Here is a 24,869-nt window from a genome sequence, read left to right as displayed (position 1 = left end):
ACATGACTTGTACTGACTGGTGAAGAGCCTTGAGATCCTCTAAAGAAGGTAGCCCTAGAAACAAAATATTAGTGGCAACAATGACCTATAAGACTTCAGAGGAAGGAGGCTGCAAACGCATTTTCATTTAGCTTTAATAATACTTTAATAATCAAAAGAAGAAATGTCATGTTTAATATTTAAACAAAATTGCATTCACTTTCTTCGCATGTTAAGTGAGTATTAAAGCAGGATGGAAGCTAGTTTACATATTTTTACACTAGACTGTTTTATTATTAAATACTGAAATATGCTGGAGTTGGCCAGCCTCCAATGAATATAACCCACTAACATCACATTTTAATATTTGCAAGTTACAAAGTATATTTCTATTAGACAAATGATTGATGGTAAGGAATTCTGAGAAGATGCACTTTTATTGAAGTTATCTTTATGTAGTGAAAATAAATAACAATACTTATTTGCTGACTGAAAGAAGAAGGAACAGAAATACTTATGAAGGGTTTGTAGTGTTAATAACTGGATGCAGTAATCCACGTATCTAGTCTTGAAAGGTCATTGTATAGTTAGTATCATGGAATCCGTGTCTGAGATTCTCTGGAGAATGAAGACAACCAGAGCTTCCTGTCCATCTGCCTTTAATAAATGTAGGTACCCAAAAATACACACGTAGATTCTCTTCTCACGTATCCAATAAAATGAAAACAACCTTGTTAAATCAGGTTTTCAGACCTATGTGAATGGTGAACTTATTTTAAGTTAAAGTGATAATTCTCAGATGAGCTGTGCAACTCCTTAACATTTGGCTATGTGTGGCAAAAATTTCTCAAGACAGTTGTAATATTTTGGAGGGCACTCTGCTCTGTTCCTAGCACCTTTGCTGAGCATTGCTGTTGGCCATTGCTAGTGGAAGGTTTGCTAGATGAAGACCTTAGTCTTTTGTCTGGGAATTTGGCCCTAGAGAGCCATGTTTTCTTCATTTTGATATTTCTTTCATTCATTAAATCAGTTATATGTGAGATTTCAAATGCATTCAAAGCATAATTGGGAAAACAAATATAATTTCTCTTTGGCTCTGGAAACTTTAGTATTGGGATAGTCATTTGTGTCACACCCACCTTAAATATTCAAATAATTTCAGACATGAGGTTGTAGTTTTGGTCAGTCCAAATAAGATAGCAAAAAAACACAAATTATTTTATAGTTTTTAAAGAGGTTACTTTTAGCTTTCAAATCCAAGGGCAAATTTCAAAGTTGTGTTTTTAAATTTTTTTGCAGTGGACAAATTTGAGTTAGAATGTGGAATATGGCAGAAAAGTTAGTTTGTACCAAAAAGTTGCTGTGTTGCTTAGAACTGGAAGTGTTATGAGACCTGGCTTCTTTGCCATTATCACAAAGCTAGGTCCCATCCAACCCTCATTGAAATCATTGCAAAAATTGCCAGTAGCATCAGCTGAAGTTGAACTGTGCCCTTAGAGAGGACATAACCCTCAGCACTGCTGATGAACTTCATGCTTGATTGATTAAATTATTTTTTCATAGTTTATACTTGGTTTATAAATGAGGATTAAACATTGTATTTCTGCAGAAGTCATGAGAATATCTGTTAAAGATTATCCCACTGGAAGCCAAAGTGATAATCCATTCACCTGTTGACTCTGATTCTACTTAGGAAAAATAACTAGAAAATATTATTCTATCCTAAGCTATGTGTAACTGGCACCTTATTGCTATGAGGCTTTCTAAGGTCTAATTGAGGAAGACCCACAATTTAGAGTTTGAAATGTTCTAGGTTCTTTCCAAGCTGATGACCATTAAGTTTCAGGAAGCCACAAATTTGTTGTATCTCCTGCATTTTCCTAGTACTCAAGGTATGTTTTATGATGACATTGAAAAGAGGATGCATGTTTACTTGAATTTGAAATGAGAGTGCCTTGATCATCTCTTCCTTTCCTGTAGATATTACTACAACCAATGGAAGCAATTATATAGGATTTCAGCTGAGAGAAGGATGATTTATTAGGAGATAATTTCTCTAGCCAGAATCCTAAATAACAATAAATGAAATTATATTAGACTTACAGCACTACTTGGCTGCGTATTGGGGTATCTGAATCAGTCCGTGTGCACACTATACAGAAAGACCTGTATGCACTTCTCCTTCAATCTAAAATTGATGAATGAAAACCATCCTATTGAATTTTTAATTTTCCTGTGGTGTTATTCTTCAGCTCAAGTTAAGTTTAAAAACATGTGGTTAAAGAGCTGCACAGCATGTGAAAATGCTCAGGGGAGTAGAGGGGCCTGTTAGTAAATGAGTGCATTTATTAGAGCTGTAGGAGTAGCTCGGAAGTACTTCTGTGATAGAATACTCAAGCAGCTGAGTCTGCGGATTCATCTGTCTCCAAAAGGATGTGTTAATCAATGATTGTTTTGTAACACTTTTGAAAAGGATAGAATTACGTTAGCTGCCTATTGCATATTCTTCCCAATATTTCAAAAAAATATTTGGAAAATGTAGAGACTCAAGTTTTAAGGATGCATCCTACAGGTGTCTATAAGTTTTAAGTAGCAGTATCAAAGGTATAAAAATGAAGAAGGTAAAAACAAAAGCAGAGTTCCAAAGTGGTTTTCAGCTCAGATGTAAGAACGCAGTCTGTACGTTAAATAATAAATTAAATATTTTCTATTTCCGTATATTAAAATTTTATTTATTCATTATTATTTATTATATTTTATTATTTTGGAGAAGTCTCTGGGGAGACCTCACTGTGGCCTTCCAATACTTGAAGGGAGCATAGAAACAGGAGGGGGTATGACTGTTTCCATGGGTTGATAGAGGTAGGACAGGGGGGAATGGTTTTAAATTAAGACAGGAGCGGTTTAGGTTAGATATTAGGAGGAAGTTTTTCACTCAGAGGGTGGTGACGCACTGGAACAGGTTGCCTAGTGAGGTTGTGGATGCCCCGTCCCTGGAGGTGTTCAAGGCCAGGCTGGACGTGGCTCTGGGCAGCCTGGTCTAGTGGTTGGCGACCCTGCACTCAGCAGGGGGGTTGAAACTCGATGATCTTTGAGGTCCTTTTCAACCCAGGCCATTCTATGATTTTATGATTTTATTCTTTCTGAATATGGTGTATATATAAACAGAAGAAACTTAGAGGAATATTTTCAAGCACATTTTTTTGATTACTAATTTGAGATATCTAGCCAAAGGAAAAACAGACTGTAATGAGCGCTGTTAGAAGATCTTTAATTGCTTCATATTATTGTTATTCCTCAGGAGTAATACATATACATATATAGTCTTTATAATCGTACCATGCAGCATTTGCTGTTGATGTGTATAAAGAATAATCCACAACATGCAACTAAACACAATCTGTATTTATCAGTAACAGATTAATATGTAAAATGCTGGTGCTGGTGAGTGTGAGAAGCATGATGGCAGCTAGGAAGCTGTGCTCTGAATTGTTTTTGAATTATGTCGTGTACTTTGGCAAAGTCCTAATGGCTTCATTGCCATCAGTGAATTTTGAAGAAATTTCTAATCCCAAAGAAGATGAACAGAATCTTAAAAAAGAGTCTGTAAAAATGACTGCAGTATTCTGTTAAACTCAGAAAGGCAATGAAATTCAGAATTCAGGTGGAACCTCCCTATCCATCCCCCTAGTAGTTATCAGAGTCTCCTTACAGTCACAGCACATTACCCATCTAATAGAGCTTCCTAATCTAGGTCCAGTGTCTTGAATGTAATTCATCTGGTGGCAAAAATGCTCATAAATTTCACCTTTATGTGAGTTTGCTACAGTTTATTAGCAGTTCAGTGTAAATCAGAACTAAAATACTGGATTCCAGGTGTTTCTGGGAAAATTGATATCCATGCATTAATGTGCATTCATTTATTAAAACAAACAAAAGATTATGACAAAAACAACAAAAAACCTACCATGTTATCTTAAATCAATATTTTATTTACATATTGAGTGCTCACTCTTAGAAGAATAATATGTTGTAAATCTATTTAATGTGGTTGTTGTACTAATGATTCTTTGTCTTTTAATGTCCTTCTGGAGTTGTGTTTATATTATAATCATTTTTCTCGTCTGTTTCCTTTTTTCCTTTTCCTTCAGTTTTGCTTTTGTTTCCTTTATGACAAATCTAAACTGACAAGAGAACTGTTACTGGACTCCAAAACATACCTTGAACATACACTGTTAACCGAATTACAATCAGTGATGTCGTTTACACATGTTGCCTTTCAAAGCATGAACATGTTCATTTAATTTGCTTTTTAAATATCCATAACAGTGTCCCCAAGCATTTTAATAAAACAGCTACAGTTAATTATTGCCAAATAAGAATATCCGCATACAGTGGTCTGTGGCTTGCTTGTAAATGTATCTGACAGCGCTTCTCTCTGAAAAGAAAATTGTGTAAATTGCCACTTACTATCATTTTAAATAAATAAGCCTTATCTTGACTCTGTTTCTCTTTTTCTTTCCCACCCCTCTTCAATAGTGTTCAACAACCCTACTTTCAGTGGGACCATTTCTATTACAGAGTGATTGAACTCTGATTTACACATCAATTACCCAACTTCATGGAGATTTTCATGCTCCCCTAGCTGACATCAATGAAGCATAACCGCGTTAGCGCTTTATTTCATCCCAGTTTTTGATAACAGACTGATAACTAATCATATTGAAAGACAATGTGCGATGATACCGGAAACAATAAATGCTCCCCATTGAAAACTCATCTACTCTTTATACACTTCCTATTCAGGAAGTTATTTCTGCCATCCATTCCCCCAAATCATTCCTTCCAAATTCATGTTTAGGAAAGGTTTGGGACTGCATAATGCCAAAAGGAAGGGAAATTGGGTGAAAATAGTATTTTCTAGATACTTAGGGGGAAAATATGTAAAGAGAATGAAGAATGTGACAAATATAAGACAAACCCTCAGCCTCCTAGCTTAAATTTCCATAAATTGCCTTGGGGTCTCTTGGGTGTTATTTTGTTCAGAGGCTTTAATCTTCTGTATTCTCTATCAACCAGGCTATGGGTATGGCATTGTTTTTAATGCAAATTGTTGAGAGATTTAGCTCATGAGGATAGATAACCAGTGACCAGCTCAAGTGTTTCTCTACAAAACTGTTGAACATCAAAGACAGAATATTCTGTATTTTAAAATAAATCATTTATCTCAGAGTGCAGTGATAGATATGTTCAGTGTTAGATACTTTCAGTAACTAGTCATGCAACGAAAAAGAACACATCATTAAAGTAAATGTTAAATACAGGAGAGAGAGAAGCGTAAAGCTATTCTGTCGTGGTCTGATTGGTCCCTGTTAAGTAGTAAAATTTACCAGGACAAAGATACAGGCGCAATGGTGCTGAACAGATGAAGAAGAATTTTGCTATTTTAAGTGTGGTACTGCTCATGATTTTATCATTAAGTGAAACAAAAACTTCAGATGGGTAGGGAAGATATGTTAAATTAACCATATTTTTGTTAAAGATCAGGTTTTCAAATTCCCCTCATTTACTAAACACATTTTAAGAACTGTAATGAAATTTAAGACCTGGGGCTGATTTTTTCATTTGGAGTAAATGTAATGAAATAACAGAGTATGTACTGGCAGAATTTGAATATACTGAGGAAACCTGTTCTCCTTCCCCCTTACAATATTGTGGTAGCCTGGTTTTACATGAAATCAATGGAGTAATACTGAGATAAATCTGAAGTAATGTAGAGGTGAATTGCTACTGTAATGTATTTGCTAGAAGCAGGCTTTCACCTTGTTTGGTTTTCTGTTTCTATTTTGACTCGTACTGAAGTATAATTGCCCCCGTGTGGAATGGCAGTCAAGGGTGTACTTTCAGCATAGGAATATTCTCATTGACTTGAGCTGGATTTTTCACATATGCCAACTATATTCACAAGCAGTTTTTGGTTGGGATGTTGAGTACCTTGCACAGGCATAGGAATGTTCAAGGAAGCCCAGTTTCTGGTGTTACTTCACCAAATTCCAGAGCACTCATGGCAGAGCAACAAATCTGTCCCAGAGTAAGAACTATGAAGAAAAAACCTTGGGAAGGGTCTTTCAGTTCTTAAATTTGTACCAGTTTACATCCATTGCATCTTAGTTTAGAAACGTTTCTATTTCTTGTTTCCACAAATGACCACCAGCATTTTGGTTTCAGAGCTTCTTTCATCGTTCAGGCTAACCTGATATTTTGAGGCAGAGGGGAGAGCAGCTCTGAGAGGAGAATGCGTGATTTGATCAGTGTGGATTTTTGTGAATTCAGACATTTTTTTAAACATTGAAAACAGCAACTACTTTCTCCCTAACTTGTGGATAAATGCTATCTTTCTTCAGCGTTGTGCATTTATCCTCTGGCATGTAGTCTGTCACTACTATAAAGCCTCTCTGCTCCTGCTTTTTTATTGATTCTTTCCCCATTGCGCTTTTGTTGTTCTGACTGAATCAACAGAGTGATGTTCTGTTCTCATTCATGATTTTTTCTGCAACATTAGGTATTTGATCATTCTCTTCTGCTTTTTCTTCTTGTCACTGTAACTACTCCTTCAGTCTTGTCTGGTCTGACTTCTTTCTTCCACCCTGTCTCCTCTGTCGGGCTCATCTGCCTTTCCTAGTCTTCTGTGCTTTGGGAGACTACTTCTTTAGTTACCACATCTTTGAAGAGAAACCCAAAATGCTAGGTCTCAGCCTTCAGCTCTTTATCTCACCTTTTCAGCCTTCCCTTTACTTCTTCCTTCTAGCCTCTCACTCTTCTGCAGTCTGTCCTAAAAATTTTTCCTTTTGCACCATATCCTATTACTTTCATCATGGATGATTGCACCGTCCTTTCCAATGCCTGCATTTTTCTTCTAGTTCTCATTTTGTAGACTGTGCATATCTGATTTCCTTCTCTTCAAATCAGATCCGTGTTTTCAGCATCCAGCCCAACACCCAGGTGCATGCTTACCATCCTTTGTCCTGCCTGCAGCTCCCAGCCTGTCCATCAGCTGCTCCCCATCCACACTTGGTGCCACACAGCCTGCACTTCCACCCCATGGGCTTGGCCAGGCTGAGCACCTGCCCTGTCACAGTGCATCGTCTCACTGCTGTCCCTGAGGACATCTGTAGCTGAGAAAAATAACAAATGAATGTTTGCTGGTCTGATAGTAAAGGATTAAGTATCAAATGCTGTTTGCAGCTTGTCTTGATGCTAAACCAGGCCAAAACAGCAATGCTGTTATTGTTACTATTTTTTCTGTTATACACAGCACACTGGTAATTTTTAGACCAATGGTCTCATGCACTCTGTAGCATTCTTACTGCTCACCGTTCCTGCTCTTCTCAGATTTATGTACAGACTTCCTGTTCTAATTCAATTATTAATCTAATAAGTGGTAACAAAACAATAAAGCTCATGTATTTAAATGGCCTTGTTTCCTAATAGCTGTATCTAGGGAGCTGGCCTTCTCAGATACAATGGGTATTATGGCCTCCAGCTGTTTCTTTTTTTTTTTTTCTAAATCTCTTTTTAAAATGTGTATGAAATTCTATTTGTGATTTCCTGCTCTCCTGGCATTAGAAGAGTCATGAAGTATTTCTCATAGTGAAGAGACAGAATGAACTCTGGTGTTCCTCATAGTGACTGCAGTTTTCATTGACACCTTCGCCACGAATCACATATCTGTATTTCACAGAACATTAGTTAGGCTTAATATTAAACATAAGTCTCAAAGATTGTGTTGTGACCGCATTAGGAGTTTCTGGAGAACATCCTGTTACGTTCTCAGTGTACTGGGGCCTTAAGATCTAATCAGTATTCCTCTTTGGATCTCAAGGAACCCACAGAAGTTGTTTTCCTAATCTGTGTATGATGTTATCTTATTTAACTTTCCATAGCCACCGCAATCAGCACCATGTCAAGCTTTCGTGTTGCAAAAGTGCATTTGCAGAGGAGTAAGCCAAGGAATTGCCCTGACAGGAGGAGCAACCGCTTCTTTTGAGTAGATACTCTTTGTGCACTTTTAGCTGCAATGTAACTGTGTAAATGAAGAGTTCAAAAAGAACCTTTCATTTATTTTATTTTTTTCTTTGTTATTATTCTCACAGCACAATATGTGAGAGAGATTAGGATTGATTTGGAAACAGCAAATCACGTAGGGCTTTGCTGATGCGTTACTCACGGATTGGCAGTCTGCAGGCATCTTTGGGGACCAAGGGCCTGAACTGGACCTTTGTGCTCGTGTATTGGGTACATGGAGAATTCATCTTTCAGAATGATGTGCACTGGAAGGGAACTACCTACGTATGTTGTGTTGGGAAAAAAAAAAAAAGTGCTTTTTTTTTTTTTTTAAAAAAAATTCTGTTAACTTTGTAAGTACTGTTTTACTTTAAAAGACATAAATTTAAACTGATTGTGCCTTTTTGAGTTACTGCTTTGTTCATTATTTTTGAATTAGCTGTTTTGTAATGTGTCACAAAACTTACGTAAATTGTCTTAAAACCTTTGCTGCTTTTTCTCCATTAAGATGTGGCATAATGCTTCCAATTGGTTCGCTAAATGCTTCACATGCTTGAGACCTGAGCCAACTTTTATCCAAAATGCTGGAACCTCATGTGAAATATTAGATCTCCTCTTCTGTGCTGAAATCTGTGATCTGTGTTCTATAGCCAGATCCCATTCAATTTGTTTGGGTGCAGGATTTCACCCTGAAACTCTGGGCCAAGGTTGCCATTGTGAGGCTATAAAATGCAACCCTAATTTTCATGAATAATTCTTCCTGAAGTGGCAGTGCCTGGATTGCAACTGTTCCCATAAGAAAAAGTTACTCATGCAGGATATAAAATCCTACCTACATTAAATCCACTCACTTGAGTGACTCTTCTGAAGCTGAGATCAGGCTCAGAGCTTCTTTACCTGATCTTGTTGCACGAATCATGCCATCTATGGGTGAGGCTGCCAAGAAGTCACTGGGAAGATCTCTCATGAGGGATATGAATACAGTATTTTCCTGTTGCTCCTGGACTCAGTTGTGTTCCTGGGCTAAACTAGCCTGCTGCTCCAGAGCAGTTACGTGGAGAGGTGGAGTAAGCCTTGTCTTCATCTTCATGTTCCAATTTCAGAAACAGTTTGTACTCATTTTCCATAGCTGTGGATTTTAGCCTTGAAATGGAGACTTGACAGGAAGATAGACTCATGTCCCCTCTCTATACCTTGTAGTGAACAGATAGCTTGTAGTTTGCAATATTGTGCTTGCAGCATATGGTCGCATATTGAATCGGAAAGTGTCTGCTGGTTACAACAATTTCCCTTTTCTCTCCCTCAGGTAACTAGGAATTTGTGCTATAATCTATTGCAAAAAATACCAAAAATGATTATAACAACGTTCTGAAGCTTGCTGTTGGTGAATGAATGTGAGCCAGTGATGTCACTACATCAAGTGGTATTATTAATAAATAAAATCTGGCATTTTCCAGAATGTAAAAGAAAAACATGGATAGAAATCATTCAGCTCAGCCTGCCTAGGTGGCTTTGTCTTCTGTTTGTCAGCCATGCACAAGCAATCCAAACCTGACTGTTCCTGAGTTGCTTATACCAATTATTAATTCATATTTTGATTTAAAGATTGCACTGCAACATTTGTCTGTCTTTTTTCTTTCCCTCACTGTACAAAAACAGTGTAAGGGATACAGGGAGTCATCAAGAAACAGACACACGCTTTCCTGTGCTCTCTGCAGGGCTCGCAGGTTCAAACACAACCTGCCTGAATCATAAGAACTTTAATTGAGTAGATAAAGAGGTCCTCATAATTATAAACTGCAGTAGGTATAACAAGAGGCTAAATACATAGCTGTGGTTTTAATTAGCTGGTGCTTCAAATTAGTAATTGTGGTTTCACTCAGAAATCAGTGACTTTATACACTGTTAAAGCCTCATCACTGTGCAGTTCATTCCTCATTATATCTCTCGGTGTGAAGCTTTCAATACAACATCATGCTGAGCTAAAAAGGCAAAAGTTGTAGATATTTGGTTATCTTCCAAGTGCAGTGTAGCTCTATAGAGATTTAATTCGTTCTCACCAGAGATAGGAGAATTAACTTCTCTGTTACATGTGTGGTATGTCCATTTGTAGGTATGCATTTGTACATATAGCGTGGGCATGGATGTGTGTGTGTGCATGTCCAGAATCTACTGGGGAAACACTGCTTAGAGCAGATGACATCAGTGCATATACCAAATCTGCCATTCAAATTGTCATCTGGAATTTGGTAGCTAATTAACTGACACAAATTAGAGCCAAAAGCCTCGTAACAAGTCAAATATGAGTTGAAAGCACAGAAGTGTCCCTTAATGCTTGTCACATGAGGGGTTGTCAGAGTAAGTTGAAGCATGCATCTTTTCCTTTCCTCTTTCCTTCCCTCCCCCTCTTCAGGTTTTTAATTATATCTTTTCCCTCTGAGGAGCAGAAGGTAGCTTGCAGAACTAGGAGACCAAAGTACTTCAGTGCTATTTGGGGGAGAAGTAAATATGATCTCTCAGCTTATGGTCTAGGTCTGGCTGGTGAACAAAGTAAGCTGGCGTGCAGATAGGTGCCTCTAGCCTTCGCAACACCAAGCCAATAGGTCCTTTTCTGTTTGTTTGTTGGTTGGTGTGTGAGGTTATCTGCCACTAGAATCAAATATCCTAAAGTCTCTTCTGGGACTCTGCTACAGAAATACATTTTAGAAAACCCTTGACACCCACAATGAAGCCATACAAAAATTTTGACAAGTACATGGGACAAGATTTGGTGATCTAGGTCACATGAGGCTTGCTGGAGCATTGGGGTGGGTGTAGACAAATTTTACACAGTTAAATGGATTTAAGACATTTCTGTGCGTCTTTGGATTTGCGTTTGCTTTCTTCGCACAGGTACATGCTCCGCAGATGCATGTGCACACATTGCATCAAAATTTATTTTATTCTTGTGCATTATGTTCTGTTAATTTGAAAAGAACATTCTGTCTTTTTTCATTTTGGAAGTGTACTGACTAGCTCCTATTATCCAATTTCATATAGTATTATGACTCCAAATTTACATTTAGGAAAATGATGCAGTGGCTTTTTTGTTCTTTCGGAGTTATCCTCAGGAGTCGTATAGTTTCTGATGTTTTGCTGTTCTTACTAATAGTAATGAACATGTAACTACATTATGTAGAAAATAATGTACTGTCTTTTTTGTCTTTCTCTTCTTCAGTCACTATGAGCAAGACCGGAATGCACTTAAGCGGAAGGAATGGGAGAGAAGAAACCAAGAAGTCCAGCAAGATGAAGACCTCTTTGCTTCAGGTTTTAACCTCTTTGGGGAGCCCTACAAGGTAAATTGCATTGTTACGTTTTACATTTTTAGAATACCTTTTACCTGAATGCGTTTTGTAAATATAAATAAAACTTTACAACAAACTAAGAGAAATAAGTGTGACATCTCTGTTGATACTTATACTCTTGAGTACACTGATGATCCAAATCAGCATATGGCAGAAGAGCAAACTGACTACTCCTCCCAGCATTGTATGCTAGCATTAGCAGAATCAGGAATTTTGCTTACAGTCCAGTTAAAGATGTCTTCCTTTAAACAGGCACCAAAGCCCAACAATAGATGTATATGTAGCTGGTATCTCTACAAGTGGGGTCATACCTGCAGAAATAACACCTAGTCCTTTTAGTTTTAAGAAGAAAATATACCTGAATTGTTAAAATGGATGGACTTCTCTATAGTGAGTCCATAAGCTTTGTTTTGCTCATAAGTATCAGAAGTCTTCTGGGAGAGTGTCTGAATCCTTGGGGACCATAACAAGAGTGTGAAGGGGACTTTTGACAAGTCTCGTTCTCTCTAAGGAGCTATGCTGCCTGAGATTTTCATCACCAAGGGATGTCCCCCTTTATGATTTCTGCTGCTTTGATTTTCAGTAAGACATTCCCCAAAGAATTCATCAGAATGTAAATTTCCATATCTCTTTCTCCTCCCAATCAGTGGCATCCATTGAAAGGCCACTACTTCATCTTTCCATTTCACATTGTTAACAGCTGTAGGGAGGATGATGGCTCTTTGAAAATCACCAGAAAAGGAGGAGGAAAGACTGGCATTAATATCAAATAGTGTCTAATAATTATAGCCTGGTAGACTTATTCAGCCAGATAAGGATTATGCAGTGGGAGAGTTTGTTTGTGTTTTGTTTTTAAAAATTTAATCAATGCACTATTTCTGCACTGGACCACATTTTAGCACCGTTATTTAGAAGAAATAATATTGTTGATACTTCCTGCAAATCCAATGCAATCAAATCCTACGTTGGATTTTTTTTTTTCCTTATCAAACCCAGTGACCGAGTGAGTGCTCACAGGAATTTCAATGGATAGAGAAATATGCAAATCAGTGCTCTCCTTTGAGCAAAGAACTGGAAACACTCACACAAAGTTTATTTTACGACAGGAGTTATAATATCTAATTTTACATATATTTAGTATGTATGTGTTTGCACTGAGCATATACAGAACATACAACATACGTGGTCAAATACTGAGAAAACACAAAGGAAAATATTGTCCTGGTAATTTTCTGGAGAGAATTTGCTTTATATATATTAAAAAAAGAAAAGACAAACCCACAGCACACAAAAACTTCATTCCTTTTCAAATGTTTACAGAGGAGATATTAGGATCTATGGAATTGAACAAAGTGTACTGTATGCTAAAAAAGTATTGTAATGATAAGTTGAGAAATATATAAATTAAGAGGAAATTGCATACATAAATAGTTATATTTCTTAAATTTGCAAAATAAAGAAAACTAAGTACTAGGTCTTGCCTCCATTTTACAGAATGGAAAAAGGACAAAGTAATAAGACTGGTGTTTCTTTTCTAAGTTCTACGTTGCTAAGAACCTGCCACACTACAATTTCCTAGGAACAAATCAAGAGCTGGATCTGACTCATAAGTTAATAAGCTGTAGTTTTTATTCTTAAGCAACTGAAAAACTGAATTCATGGTTTTATTCACGTTTATTCTAGAATAAAATAAAGTGGTCATGAGATGAGGATGAATGTACCTCATGTTCAGTTTAAAGCTCTTTTCCATTTTGAAATGAACGGATGTTCTGTTCAGATCTCAACTTCTGATCTACAGAGGTTAGTTTAACTGAGGCATGAGAAAGCAAAAGAATTACGAAACCACAAGTTTCATAGAAATTGTCACAAAACCCTTGCCAACTGGGCCTGTAAGCTTGAGCCCATTAGTTCCTTTCTTTGTAAACTATAATGCAATAGCTAGCTAGCGAAGTAGACTTCCAATGGGATTCTATTGCAGATTGTTGTTGAAAGCAGTAGAAGCAAATGTATGAAGGTGCACATTTCCTAAATTAATAAAGGCATAGAATGAGGAGGAAGGCTGCTAGCCACAAGTCACAAGCCAGACATGTAATTTATGCCATGGAATACTCAGAAAATGCATTTCCTTGATAGCAGCAAAATTGTGATTCAGCATGCTGTTTGGAAAATTAGCTGTTCGGAGGTTTCCTCTGAGAAATCAGCCAATTACATAGAATATGAAGGTAGAAATAGGCCCCACTCTGGAAGTAACAAAAAACAACCAGAAATTATGACCAGATTTTGTGTTTATCTTCCTGGTATCCAGGCTTGTCAAGAATTCTCTATTTCTCATGAGAGCCCTGAGTCTGTTGATGAAAAAAAAAACAAAACACATTAACGTTACTCTGTATTCCTTAAATGCAGGTAGTACATTGCACTACACAACAGTGAGCTCAGTCAGGTTATGTAATGCACGTGTATGGTGTTAGTTATGTGTATTCTAGTTTTATTTCACTATAAGCCAGCTTGCTGCTTACATTCACTATGTGCTCTTGCTTTGCAGTCTGGTACAAGAAACATTGGAATAAGTAACAATCTTTCATATTATTATATTCAATTATTGGATATGAGCTTTAGTGCACATAAAATATGCTAGGGATGTTTAAATTCATTATCTTCACACTTTTCAAGAAAAAAATATTTTTATTAATGCTCTCAGAAAATGAGTACAAATAATAATACATTTTATATGGGGTCTTTTATCCCCAGTATTTGGATATTTGACATAAAGTATTGTTAATATTAAGCAAAATTGTATTTACAAGCAAAACTTTTAAATGAAAATAACTTGAGATAATCAGTTACCTCCAACTCAGAAATGATGGCAAAGCTCTATTTTCAAATTAAGCTATCAGTTCCCTCTATGAGGATCGAGACAAGAGCCATTTAATGTGCTGTGATATTGAAGAGTTACAGTGATGATATGTTTTCAGTACTCCTTCTTCTCCCCCCTCCTCCGCCACCCCTTGTCTTTTCCCTTTTACTTTCTGTACAATAAGCTAAATGCACCCTGGAAGTCTAGCTGAACCAAAGGTGAAGTCTGGGGAGCAAGATTTTCTCCTTACTTGGTTGTTTCCCATGTGCTATCCCATAAGGAGTTAAGGAGTTTGGTGGGGAAGGAGGAAACAGAGCAAGTATGTAAGTGTTTAGACTTCGCATCATAATTCCTGCTGGGCCCTTAAGCACAATGGAATCTCCTTGTTTTAAATTTGGGGGTTGAACAGAGAGAGCCTGTTTTTGGCTGCTGCCCAAATGGCTCATTGTGCAACTCAGTTGAAGGAGACTGCTCGTATACATGAGCTTATTCTTGGCGTAGGAAGAATATAATTTTTTGCCACTAAAATGACCAACCTAGGGACTTAGTGAATAAAAGTGATTCGTGGTTCTTCACAACTGGGGTCCTTAACTGTGTCAGTGAGGAGCACTGGCAAAATGTATATAGATGAGAACAACATTGAACAGTTAATTTTTAAATCACTGCCTCGGTGCAGTGGCAGTATATGTTACAATCCCTGAGAAAGAGCAGAAGAAAATTTGCATTTATTATCTTCTTTTTCAACATTTTTTATGGCATGTGCAGTATGTACTAAGAGAATAATCTTTCTGCAGTATTCTTCTCATCTCTTGACTAGTTCAACAGTGGGTAATATAAGCAGTCATTTCAGGAGGAATCCGTGCGTGGATATTTTTCATCACTCAGGCTTCAGCTTAATACTTGTGGAAGATAGGATCAGTAGCATGGTAGGACCCCTGCTCGAGGAATTAAGTGGGACTCTCTCACGAACCACAACCTCTTTATGACCTAACATTAAGGCCTCTTTGGGCTGTGACATTACTCACTATATTGAATAGAAAACCAAATGTAAATAAAAGCATAGTTAGCTATATCCTGAAGTTTCGCTTTACACTATTATGTATACTGCAGCGACATAATCTAATTCCAAATTGTAGAAGTTAACCATCTGTTTGAGATGTACTTTTGCTCTGCTTTTATCCTTTGAGTCTTGTAAAGTAAAAAGCATGGGGAATAGGATGTTTTAGTTCTCTGCCGGTCATTTTGATGGAACATAAAGGTCAGTAAGAAGACTGGTACATCGGTTCTCTGCGGACAGAGGAAATTAACTGCGTATTAATTATAGCATCCCACATATTTGTCCTGCTTTTTACAAGTATAAATAAAAAAAAAATAAAAAGCATTTTATGCTTTAGAAAGGAAAGTATAATAGTGGTGAGGCACAGATGAGTCAGTATTTATTTAACAATTACTGGAATTCAAAAAAAAAACACCCAAACCAAGCACAATTCACAAATACAACCAGCTCACAGACAACGGGAAGAATCTTTATACTTAAGAATGTGGCAGTTATCACCATTTATATTTATATTATATATAAGACATGTAATATCATTTATTTGAAACCGTTACAACATTTCAGTTGTTAGAAGCTTTTTCTTTTCTGGACTTAGATGTTAGATATCTTGGGTCAAACTGAACCCTGTATGGAAAAGTAATTGGCATTACACTAGAAAAGTTTGCCCATGTGCCTGTTACAGACTACCTGGCTTCTATTTATGGCTGAACTGTGGGTCAAGGGGGTGATACTGCAATATTGTATTTAAATAAAATGTGTGATTGTAATTCAAATGCTGAGTAGTCATTAATTGTATATTTGCATGTTTTGCAAGAAATGAAATGTGCAAGACCAACTTCTCTGACATAAAACCAGCCTTTTTTTCTCAGAACATTCATAAAATGATGTAATTTAAACATTTCTCTGGGAGCAAATTTAAGAAAATGAGAAGCAGTATACAAGTGTTACTCATGCAAGCCTGTTTCAAGAGACGCTTTGAACACAGTTATTGATAGCTTCTTCTTACATAACATATGTAAAATGTAATTGAAATTAAATTAAATGTCAGCATGACACCATTAAAGAGCTAACATTTGCCATCTTCTAAGACAACTATTCCAAGCAGTAACTTCCTAATTAGGAATTTATTCACTCTTTTCCTTTATTTATTTATTTATTTTTATATTCTAGACAAATAAAGGTGATGCTCTTGCAAACCGTGTCCAGAACACATTGGGAAACTATGATGAGATGAAGGATCTGCTAACTAACCATTCAAATCAGAGCCACCTTGTAGGAATCCCAAAGAATTCTGTCCCACAGACGCCCATCGACAAAAATGAACAGAACTTTTTCCCGGAACCAAGAAACAGGATGATCCCATCTCATCAGATCAGTGGCCACTCATCGACATCAATGCCTCCACCTTCTTCATTGTCGTCTAATTCTACTTTGCTGCACAGTCATCAGAGCAGCAGGAAGGCGAGGACAGACTGGTCACGCAGTGGTCACAACTCTAGTGGGGCCCAGCCAAGCCAATCCAGTAGTCAGCAGGGTCGGACAAAGCATAGCTCTTCTCATGACCAGCCACAGGGCAGGTATGAAGACCTCTATAGTTGTCAGAGCGAGCAGCATAAAAGTGGAGGAACTGAGGAAGCAAATTCTATGGCAGCATCTTCACATTCAAGGCGGCATACTCATTCAAAGTCAGCAGCTGGAGAACATGCTTACAAAGAAAACAGTCATTCAAAGTCACCCACGGAGCTTGAGTTTGTAGGTCATGGTCCTGGATCTCCACTTCCTTCCACATCTTTGTTATCTGCAAACAATGGTCTTTCGAGCCAGAATTTCCCACCAGGACTTCACTGTAAAAGCAGCATGGTCCAGCAAAAGCCTACAGCATATGTTCGGCCTATGGATGGCCAGGACCAGGTACCCAATGACTCACCTGAACTGAAACCTCCCGTAGAAATTGAGAATGGATATGGAAATCAGTCCTTTGGAACACTGTTGGAAGGAAAAGTGAACACACCTAGTTCAAAGAATAAAGTACCAAAGCTTAATATTCCTCCTGTTGGTGAAGTAAGTCATTTAAAATATTTTTTCTCTAGCACTGTTGGAGTGTTTTATGCACTGGATATTTGTCCTTGGAAATATGCAGTTCCATTTCCTGGAATTATGTTCTAAAACATTCCTTTTTTTCTTTCTTTCTTTCTTTATTGTTTTTTTTTTTGAATATGCATGACTAACTTTACTTCTGGCAAAATTTGTTGTGGTATTCCCAGTTAGTTGATGTTTTAAAATCACAGATTGGGATGTTAACATTACTTGTTTGCAATTAATATTAAAAAGCTAGATCTCTGTTGAGTCCAGTACTTTTATAACCAACTGGAATTCTGAATAGAGAACTTTGATATCTCAGTTCATCTACAGTTTTCACTATTTTTCTTACTCAGGTAGGAACTGGCTTGGTATAAATATTACCTTTTTAAGATCTTTAATGAAAAATGGCAGCGTCCAAATTTCAGTATTACTAAACAGTTCTAACAGTAAGGAGTTTATTTGCAGAGTTTTCTGAATTCCCATTGCTTTTAATGGAATTAATGCGTCTTAAGTTCTCAGTAATGCTTATGAAAATGTGTCCCATTAAAGCTTTTATGCATGTTGAAGAGCTCTTAATATTGGGATTCAATCCCAGTCTCTGCTACCAGCAGTTTAAGCTGTTGAATTTTGTATTGCTGGTCAGTACAATATTCCTGTGAGGAACGTTTTAATCAGTTCATATTCGTGTCCACTCCAAGCACAGATGTATAGTAAGGATACAAACTGGACTATTTACAGTCTGTATATTTTTTCTCTTATTCCGAGTTCCTCTAAAGCAGTAACTGTTGCAAGGTAGGTTTATGGTGCATGTAGGAACAGAATTGCAGTACAGCTCTTTCATTGTTTTTTGTTTTGCGTAAAATATTTCCCTGCTTGGTAATATTTTTATAGTAGGAATGAGGAGTGATGCATTCTTAAGACACTTTTTTTTGCAAAAGGTCAGCTTTTTCTATTGAAATAATTGTTTCAAGCCAATAATTTGTTTGACTATTTAAAAACTCTATGTTATTTATTAACATTCCAGGCAGCAACAAAGACTGATGTGTTTTGCAGTAGAGCTTGGAATAATTTTCTGGGAACTGCATCTGAAAACAGTAAAAGGCCTATTTATATCAAGTGGAAGCTGAGGGTTGCTTGCAGATGGTGTTTTATTACAAAATATATTTGTTAATAAACGTAGCTTTGTACAAGATTACTTTACAGATGTTTCTGTTTATTTTTACCTTAGGTTAAAAATCTGCTGATGTAGATGGCTTCATAGTCTGTTGCGATTTGTTGCTAGCATTGTTTGGCAAGTAAATAATTGCATGCAAAGGAAATAATGATGTTGCAAAAGCAAATACGTTTATTCACTTTTGCCATCTCTTAGCGCTGTGAGTCAATAGACGTACTTTCAAGTGCAGCATTAATATGGAGTATTTTTGGGAATAGAATTTGACTTTTGCAACTTGTATTAGCTATTAAGGTACACCTTTTTTTTTTTCTTTAATATTCTACTGAAATCCTGGCACCGTTGAAATCAGCTGAGTTGCTACCAGTGCTTTTTGGGCTCACAGTTTCACCAGCAGTCTTATTGTGAAGCTCTGGGAATCTCTGGTGTAACTTGTTGTTTTCATAAAGCTTTTTCTCACAGAGATGAAAAATGAAGTCATGAGATTATTGCTACAGATGCTTTAGTGTGTATATCCTGTGTAGTGAAAAGTATAGGTGTATAATTAATTTCATTTATGATGAAATAATTGGTAAAATATAGGCACTTCAGAAATGAATGCAGATAATAATCTTAAAATAGTCTCTGTTTTCAAGAAGTGAACCATGATTTGCAAAGGTAAAGAAAACCCAAAGCTGTTTGCAGGTGAAGTATAACCCTCTTTTCTGATACAGAACATAGAACGATAGACAGACTGTTGGATCCTTCATAGGCAAATCTCCTCCTGAGTCTGGAGTGTTGACTTCTTTTTTTTTTTTTTTTTGCCTGTGTCAGGATTGTGAACTTCAGCCCTCTGTGTTTTTCCACAGATGTGTATCCTGAATTTGATTTACCCTGCGTTCAGCAATAAAACTCCTTCCAATCCAGCGTTATAGATAACTGGTTTAGTTTAAGCTTAATCAGAACTGACAGTGCACACCTGCGGAACCCATAACCTTTTCAGAATGACTGCAGCGAGTGGCTCTGTTGTAATCTTTATACAATTGATATGGAGGCTTATGATCCTTCAGTGGTGCTTATCAATTTATGAACCTTCCCTAGCCACCTCCAGCTGTAGTGATCTGCTTGAAACAATTCTGCTTCTGCTCCATGGGTTTCCATCCTAACAACGTTCCTGATGGTGGTGGTGATCTTCATAGGAGAGTTGTTTCTGGAGGGGTATTTCTCCATCATTTGTTCTGTAGCTCTCCTGTATCTGCGTCCATTCTTCGAGTTGTCTAGTCTGAGATTGCAAACCAAACTTTTTTCAGTGATTTTCTAAAAATTTTGCGTGCTCTAAAAAGGAGGAGTTCTGTGGAGAAATAAAACTCCTAGGTGATGGTCCTACAGTAATGATACCTATTAATATCTGTAATGGATAGGAAAGACTGTTTTTGTTATCTTAAGGAGGGGGTTAAGTGGGAAAATATTTGAAGAAGCAAATTTAAAAGATGAGTTCAGAGAGATGTAGCAATATGGTCTCATTTATCACGGCTTAATGGAATAGGATGTTGAGTGCCCTGGAAGCATTCTGCCATATTTAAGGAAGTGATCAATTTTGTAACATAATTTGTGTCACTCGAGGTGTTGCTCTAAGAATCTTTGCTCATTCACTGGGCCCAATTCTGCCCTCGGAGATACCCATCCATCTTGCAGCTCCTCTGGAATGGACACGGTTGTTAATGCCTCGCTGCTGGCATGTCTCCACGATGCAGTGGATTGTGTTTTAGTGATTTCTGAGCTTGTAAAGATTCCTGGGAAGTTCTCACAGACTTACCAGACTGGGTCAGGATGTAGCAGCAGCAGCACTTATGCACCCAGCCATAAACATTCTTTCGTGTTCCTTTCTTATTATTCTATACATTCCATACATACAAATGTTACTCCTGAGCTTGCATTTAATGTTTAGTAAATTGTGGCAAACCTGGGTTATCCACAAAAAGTTTTTGTATTATGTAGAATTCCACCCACTACCTGGTGGACGATTGTAATTTACCAGCCCAGGAGAATTGCTAAATCCTACATGCATTTCTTCAAAAAGACAGAGGTTAGGGACCATGCTAGCTGTTGGTACTCTCTCTGCTAGGTTAAAATCCAGAATCTTGATCCATATGTGTATATTTCAACCTCTAGTAATCCAGTGCTTACAAATTATTTCAAATCAACTAACTTGGGAGGACACAGCTGAAAGGAAGGCCTGTACTTTTCAGATTGGGCTCAAACACAAATTACTGAGAGTAGGGAGTAAGGAGTTTTAGGGTCTGCGGGAACAGCAGAAGATGTGTTCCTGGAAAATCTTGTGCATGGTTCTCCAAAACAATGCATAGATTTCCAATAAATGTTTAGGGACAGGAAATCAAGGGCAATTGAGAGAATGTTTGATTCTCTAGACAGAGTTTTTAAATCTCACTGAGCAATTGGCTTCACATTCCTACAAAGTAGAAAATGCTGGTATACCAATTGTTCCCAAAAATACAAAGCTAGGAACAAATGCAAAAGGCCTACATCTGTGTCACCACCCACTTACATAATAAAAAATGAAGAACCTCTATTTTCACTTTACTTCTAGGAAAATGTTTTGATGGGCTCAGTATACTGCAAAGTGGTAAGCTTCAGTTACATGTTTCAAATCATTCTGTTATCGCTGCGTGTATTGATTAGCTTAGTACTTTCTGGGCTGGCTGTAAAAAAGACTGCTCTCTTTCTGCATTAAAGAGCAGGAAAAATTGACAGGTAGATAACCATATTGATTGAGCCTAAATACTAAATGCAAGGGACCCATATATTCCTTATAAAACTCTTTATAGGAATCAGAGCCAGTTTCATATCTTTTTTTTTTTTTAAATTAAATGGAGAGTAGATGTCTTTAGTTAACTATGCCTACACCCTTCTGATATACATGCTACTCTAGTTGCCAGCTACAGTGCATTACCATGGTTGTGGGCAAATTGCATCTTTCAAATACGAGCTTTCTCCATTCCCTAGACTTTGAGCACGGAAGAATGGACTGAATCAAGCATTAAGCTGAAATCCCTTTGCTTGGTTCATATTTCAAAAGTCTGAGGCCAAAAACAAACCCGAAGAGCAGTATTTCTTGCAGTATTACAGGTTAAGGACATATGTTTTTCATTTGTAAATACTGTGAGAAGTAATGTTCTTGTGATACTTCTAAATGAAGACCATATGACACCACTCGACTGAAGACCTCTTATTGTGGCCATTCAAAAGGCTACTGTCCAATCGTTTGGACAATTCCTGGGAAACCCATTTTGCAGGGATACTGAGAGGACAGCTTGCTAATTTAAAATCAAATAAAAAAAAATTATGCATATTTAGGGCCTGATTTTTAACCTTTGTGACCAGTGAGAACTTTGCACTTCATTTCAGAACCTGCAGAACGGGGCTTATAAAATTAGGTATAGTTAAAAGAACTGACCGTGTACATTTTGTTCAGGGAAGGAAAGGTTATAAAATTGTCTTTTTTTAACCTTTTTTATATTCCTCAATGCCAACGCAGCTGTTTATAAGTGGCTCATTATTGGTCCGATTTAAATGTAAGAAAAACTAGTATTCAAATGGTTTGATATGAAGTCTTACAAAATAAAATGACCTTAAAGATTTTGTTGAGAGTGGCAGTAGAATTGGTTTTGCTTGAGCAAAGATGAGGAAGCATCGTTTAATGACGTGGGGGAGTCTTGCAGGGTATATTCACAGCTCTGCTAATAGATTTGGTGTGTCACTTTGTTAGTACTTCTCAAACTCACAGACTGTTTAATTTATTGAGTTTCTTAATTTAACAGAAGTCAGAAATCTTTAAACAGTCAGTGCTCTTCCCCCTTAATGTGGTCCTCAGTATTTTGGTGTATCTGACTAAAAAAAAGGGATTCTGATATTTACTTTCCACCCTTAGAAGAGTATTTTTCAGATTTTGGATTTAACAAGCATGGAGTAGGTATATATTACTATGACTGCATTTCCATAACTGAAGCTGCATCTCTTTTCTACTTCCTTCCATTAATTTACAGAAAACATATCAAACCATACAGAAACGTCGTTAAGTGTTGTGATATTGTCTTTCTGTGAACTGTCAATGCATTTTCTGAGTAATGACCTGAAGTTGATAGAGCTTATTTTTCAGCCTGTTGTTTTCATCCATCTGCACTGCAAATACATGATACTCTCTGTAGATGTCAACTAACAAAGTGTTCTTCTAGGACCAGTCCAGCAGGCATAACAAAGTTGGGGCCTTTGCACATATTTGTTAATGCTTCTGTGCAACATGACGTGCTTTTATAACTATACTGTCTCTGCAAACTGTAAAACAAAGAATGTTCATGTAAGAAAAGGGATTTGAGTTTTTAGATGTATGTTTTCACTCAGGGTGTGATCAGCCGTCAGTGGAACAGCACATGTTTTTATGGCAAACAGGATTGGCAGATTTTTGTGTATTGGCATTTGGATTTCTGTGCTCGAATGAATGGCCATTTGTAAACTTTACCATGAGCTAAGTTAAATATTATTTTATCTGACTCAGACCTTTAAAGTAACACACAGCTAGTGGATAGGACCTGCGTACATATTCATGGCTCTCTCCAATCATAACTTTTAGAGTTTTTGGTTTTTTTACACAAATTTCTTCCATTCCTTTCTTTGTGGAGAGCGTAGGAGTTAAGGTTTTAAGCAGTCTGAGAACACAGAAGTCACTTTTTTGTTGTTATTTTAAAGTTCTGGCAAGACAGTCTGCTGCTGTCATGAATCATCACTGGGACTGAACATGGGGCGTCTCTGGACAGCCTCAGTTCCTTGAACAAGAGCATGGGCTCTTGCTAACAGCTACAGTTTCGCCCAGGACCACTCGCTAAGTGAATGTGATGAAAACATTACATCCAGTGCATACTTGCTCAATATATAAAAAGAGACATAAAGGAAATACAGGAAAATCAGTGAGCACAAGTACAGACTGAGACGAATCTCTAATCCTGATGAAAATGGTAGTCAAGTAGAAAATTGGACTTTGCTTCATCTGGTAAGCCTTGATTGGTAAGAAACAACTGGAATGCTCACGTGCAAATGTCAGGAATCTAGGCAGCCAAATGGCGCAGAAAGTGTGATTAGATTTTATAGAGGTAATAGGAAACCAAACAGAAACCAGTGTTTCAGATGATGTAGTATAGCATCTGAGACTGACATATAGCTACTGAAAGATAATGGAGGAGGAATAGCACCATATATTGTTGAGCTGAGTGATGATTTACAAAGAATATTGCAAAAAGTAAAAAGAAGACTAGAGAAAGATGAGGAAAAACATTACTATACAACAGAGATGTGGTAGACTTGAAGGAACTATAGGCATGTTCTTAATATACAGCGAGCTTTTGCTTCAGCTTCAGGAGGAAGCAGAGATGGACGGTGGAAGCAAGGACATAGAAACTGGACTGACCATGGAGGGAAGAGGAACTACACAGTCTGAGGTGTGCTTGGCTTTCTGGTGGAAATCCTAAGAGCGAAAGTGCTTAACTGCTCTTAAGTTCATCAAAGTACCTCTTGTGAAAAGCTGTATCCAATATGCAATTAGCTCATGATCCAGAAGGCAGCAGCCTCCTGCTCTGTGTTCTTCTACTTTTACATGCATAAGATATCCGCATGTATACCTGTGGGTATTTTGTATGCTCAGTCCATTGACATGCAGAATTATGCTAGACTTGAAACCATTAAAACAATACTGCATGAACCATGTTTAAAACATACCTTCAAAGTGTGAAAATCAGAGGAGGGCCATATATGAACATTTCTGGCTTTATGGCCAGAGTCACTACACTATAGGCTACTTGTCTCTGATTTTCTCTGTGGAAAAACGTTTAGGAACTGCAGGGGAAAACATCATATGGGAATACTTTAATTAAAAAAAAAAAAAAGAAAGAGCGAAAGAAAGTTGAGCATATAACTTGGCAGCTTTCCATGAACTGCAGATATGGGTTAAAGTTATTTAATTGGCAAGAGATTGCTAGTGTATTAGCAATGTTGGAGAAAAAAAAATTAGACTTTTTATTTTGGCTTGTGCAGCAAAGAAATTCCTCCCACATAAATATGTTCATTTCACTTTCTGGGAAGTAAAGAAAGGAAACTGTAGCTGCAGTCTGTTATTTAATCTTCCTGAAATTAGCATTTGGTGCCCAGGAAGATTGAAAGATTTAATGCCAGTGCCTTCCTCAAAAGAAAGAAATGACACACCACATATGTTTTAGCACTGGTTAGACTGTTACATGGAATTAATCAAAATCTATGTTAAAATATTTC

At 37.2% G+C, this 24,869-nt stretch overlaps 1 protein-coding gene across 1 annotated transcript in view; it reads left to right on the top strand.

The window, feature by feature from the left end:
- AFF2 (AF4/FMR2 family member 2) overlaps positions 11,266-24,869 on the top strand; it is a 250,541-nt gene continuing 236,937 nt past the window's right edge. The window contains exons 1-2 of the mRNA XM_021405874.1: positions 11,266-11,381; positions 16,472-17,362. Coding sequence (XP_021261549.1) covers positions 16,532-17,362 — 831 coding nt within the window. The 5' untranslated portion in view covers positions 11,266-11,381; positions 16,472-16,531. The remainder of the gene's footprint in view (positions 11,382-16,471; positions 17,363-24,869) is intronic.

The sequence above is a fragment of the Numida meleagris genome, chromosome 8 (assembly GCF_002078875.1).
Source record: "Numida meleagris isolate 19003 breed g44 Domestic line chromosome 8, NumMel1.0, whole genome shotgun sequence".
NCBI lineage: Eukaryota > Metazoa > Chordata > Aves > Galliformes > Numididae > Numida > Numida meleagris.
Note: the sequence above shows the minus strand (reverse complement) of the source record. Positions and strands in the feature narration are given on the sequence as shown.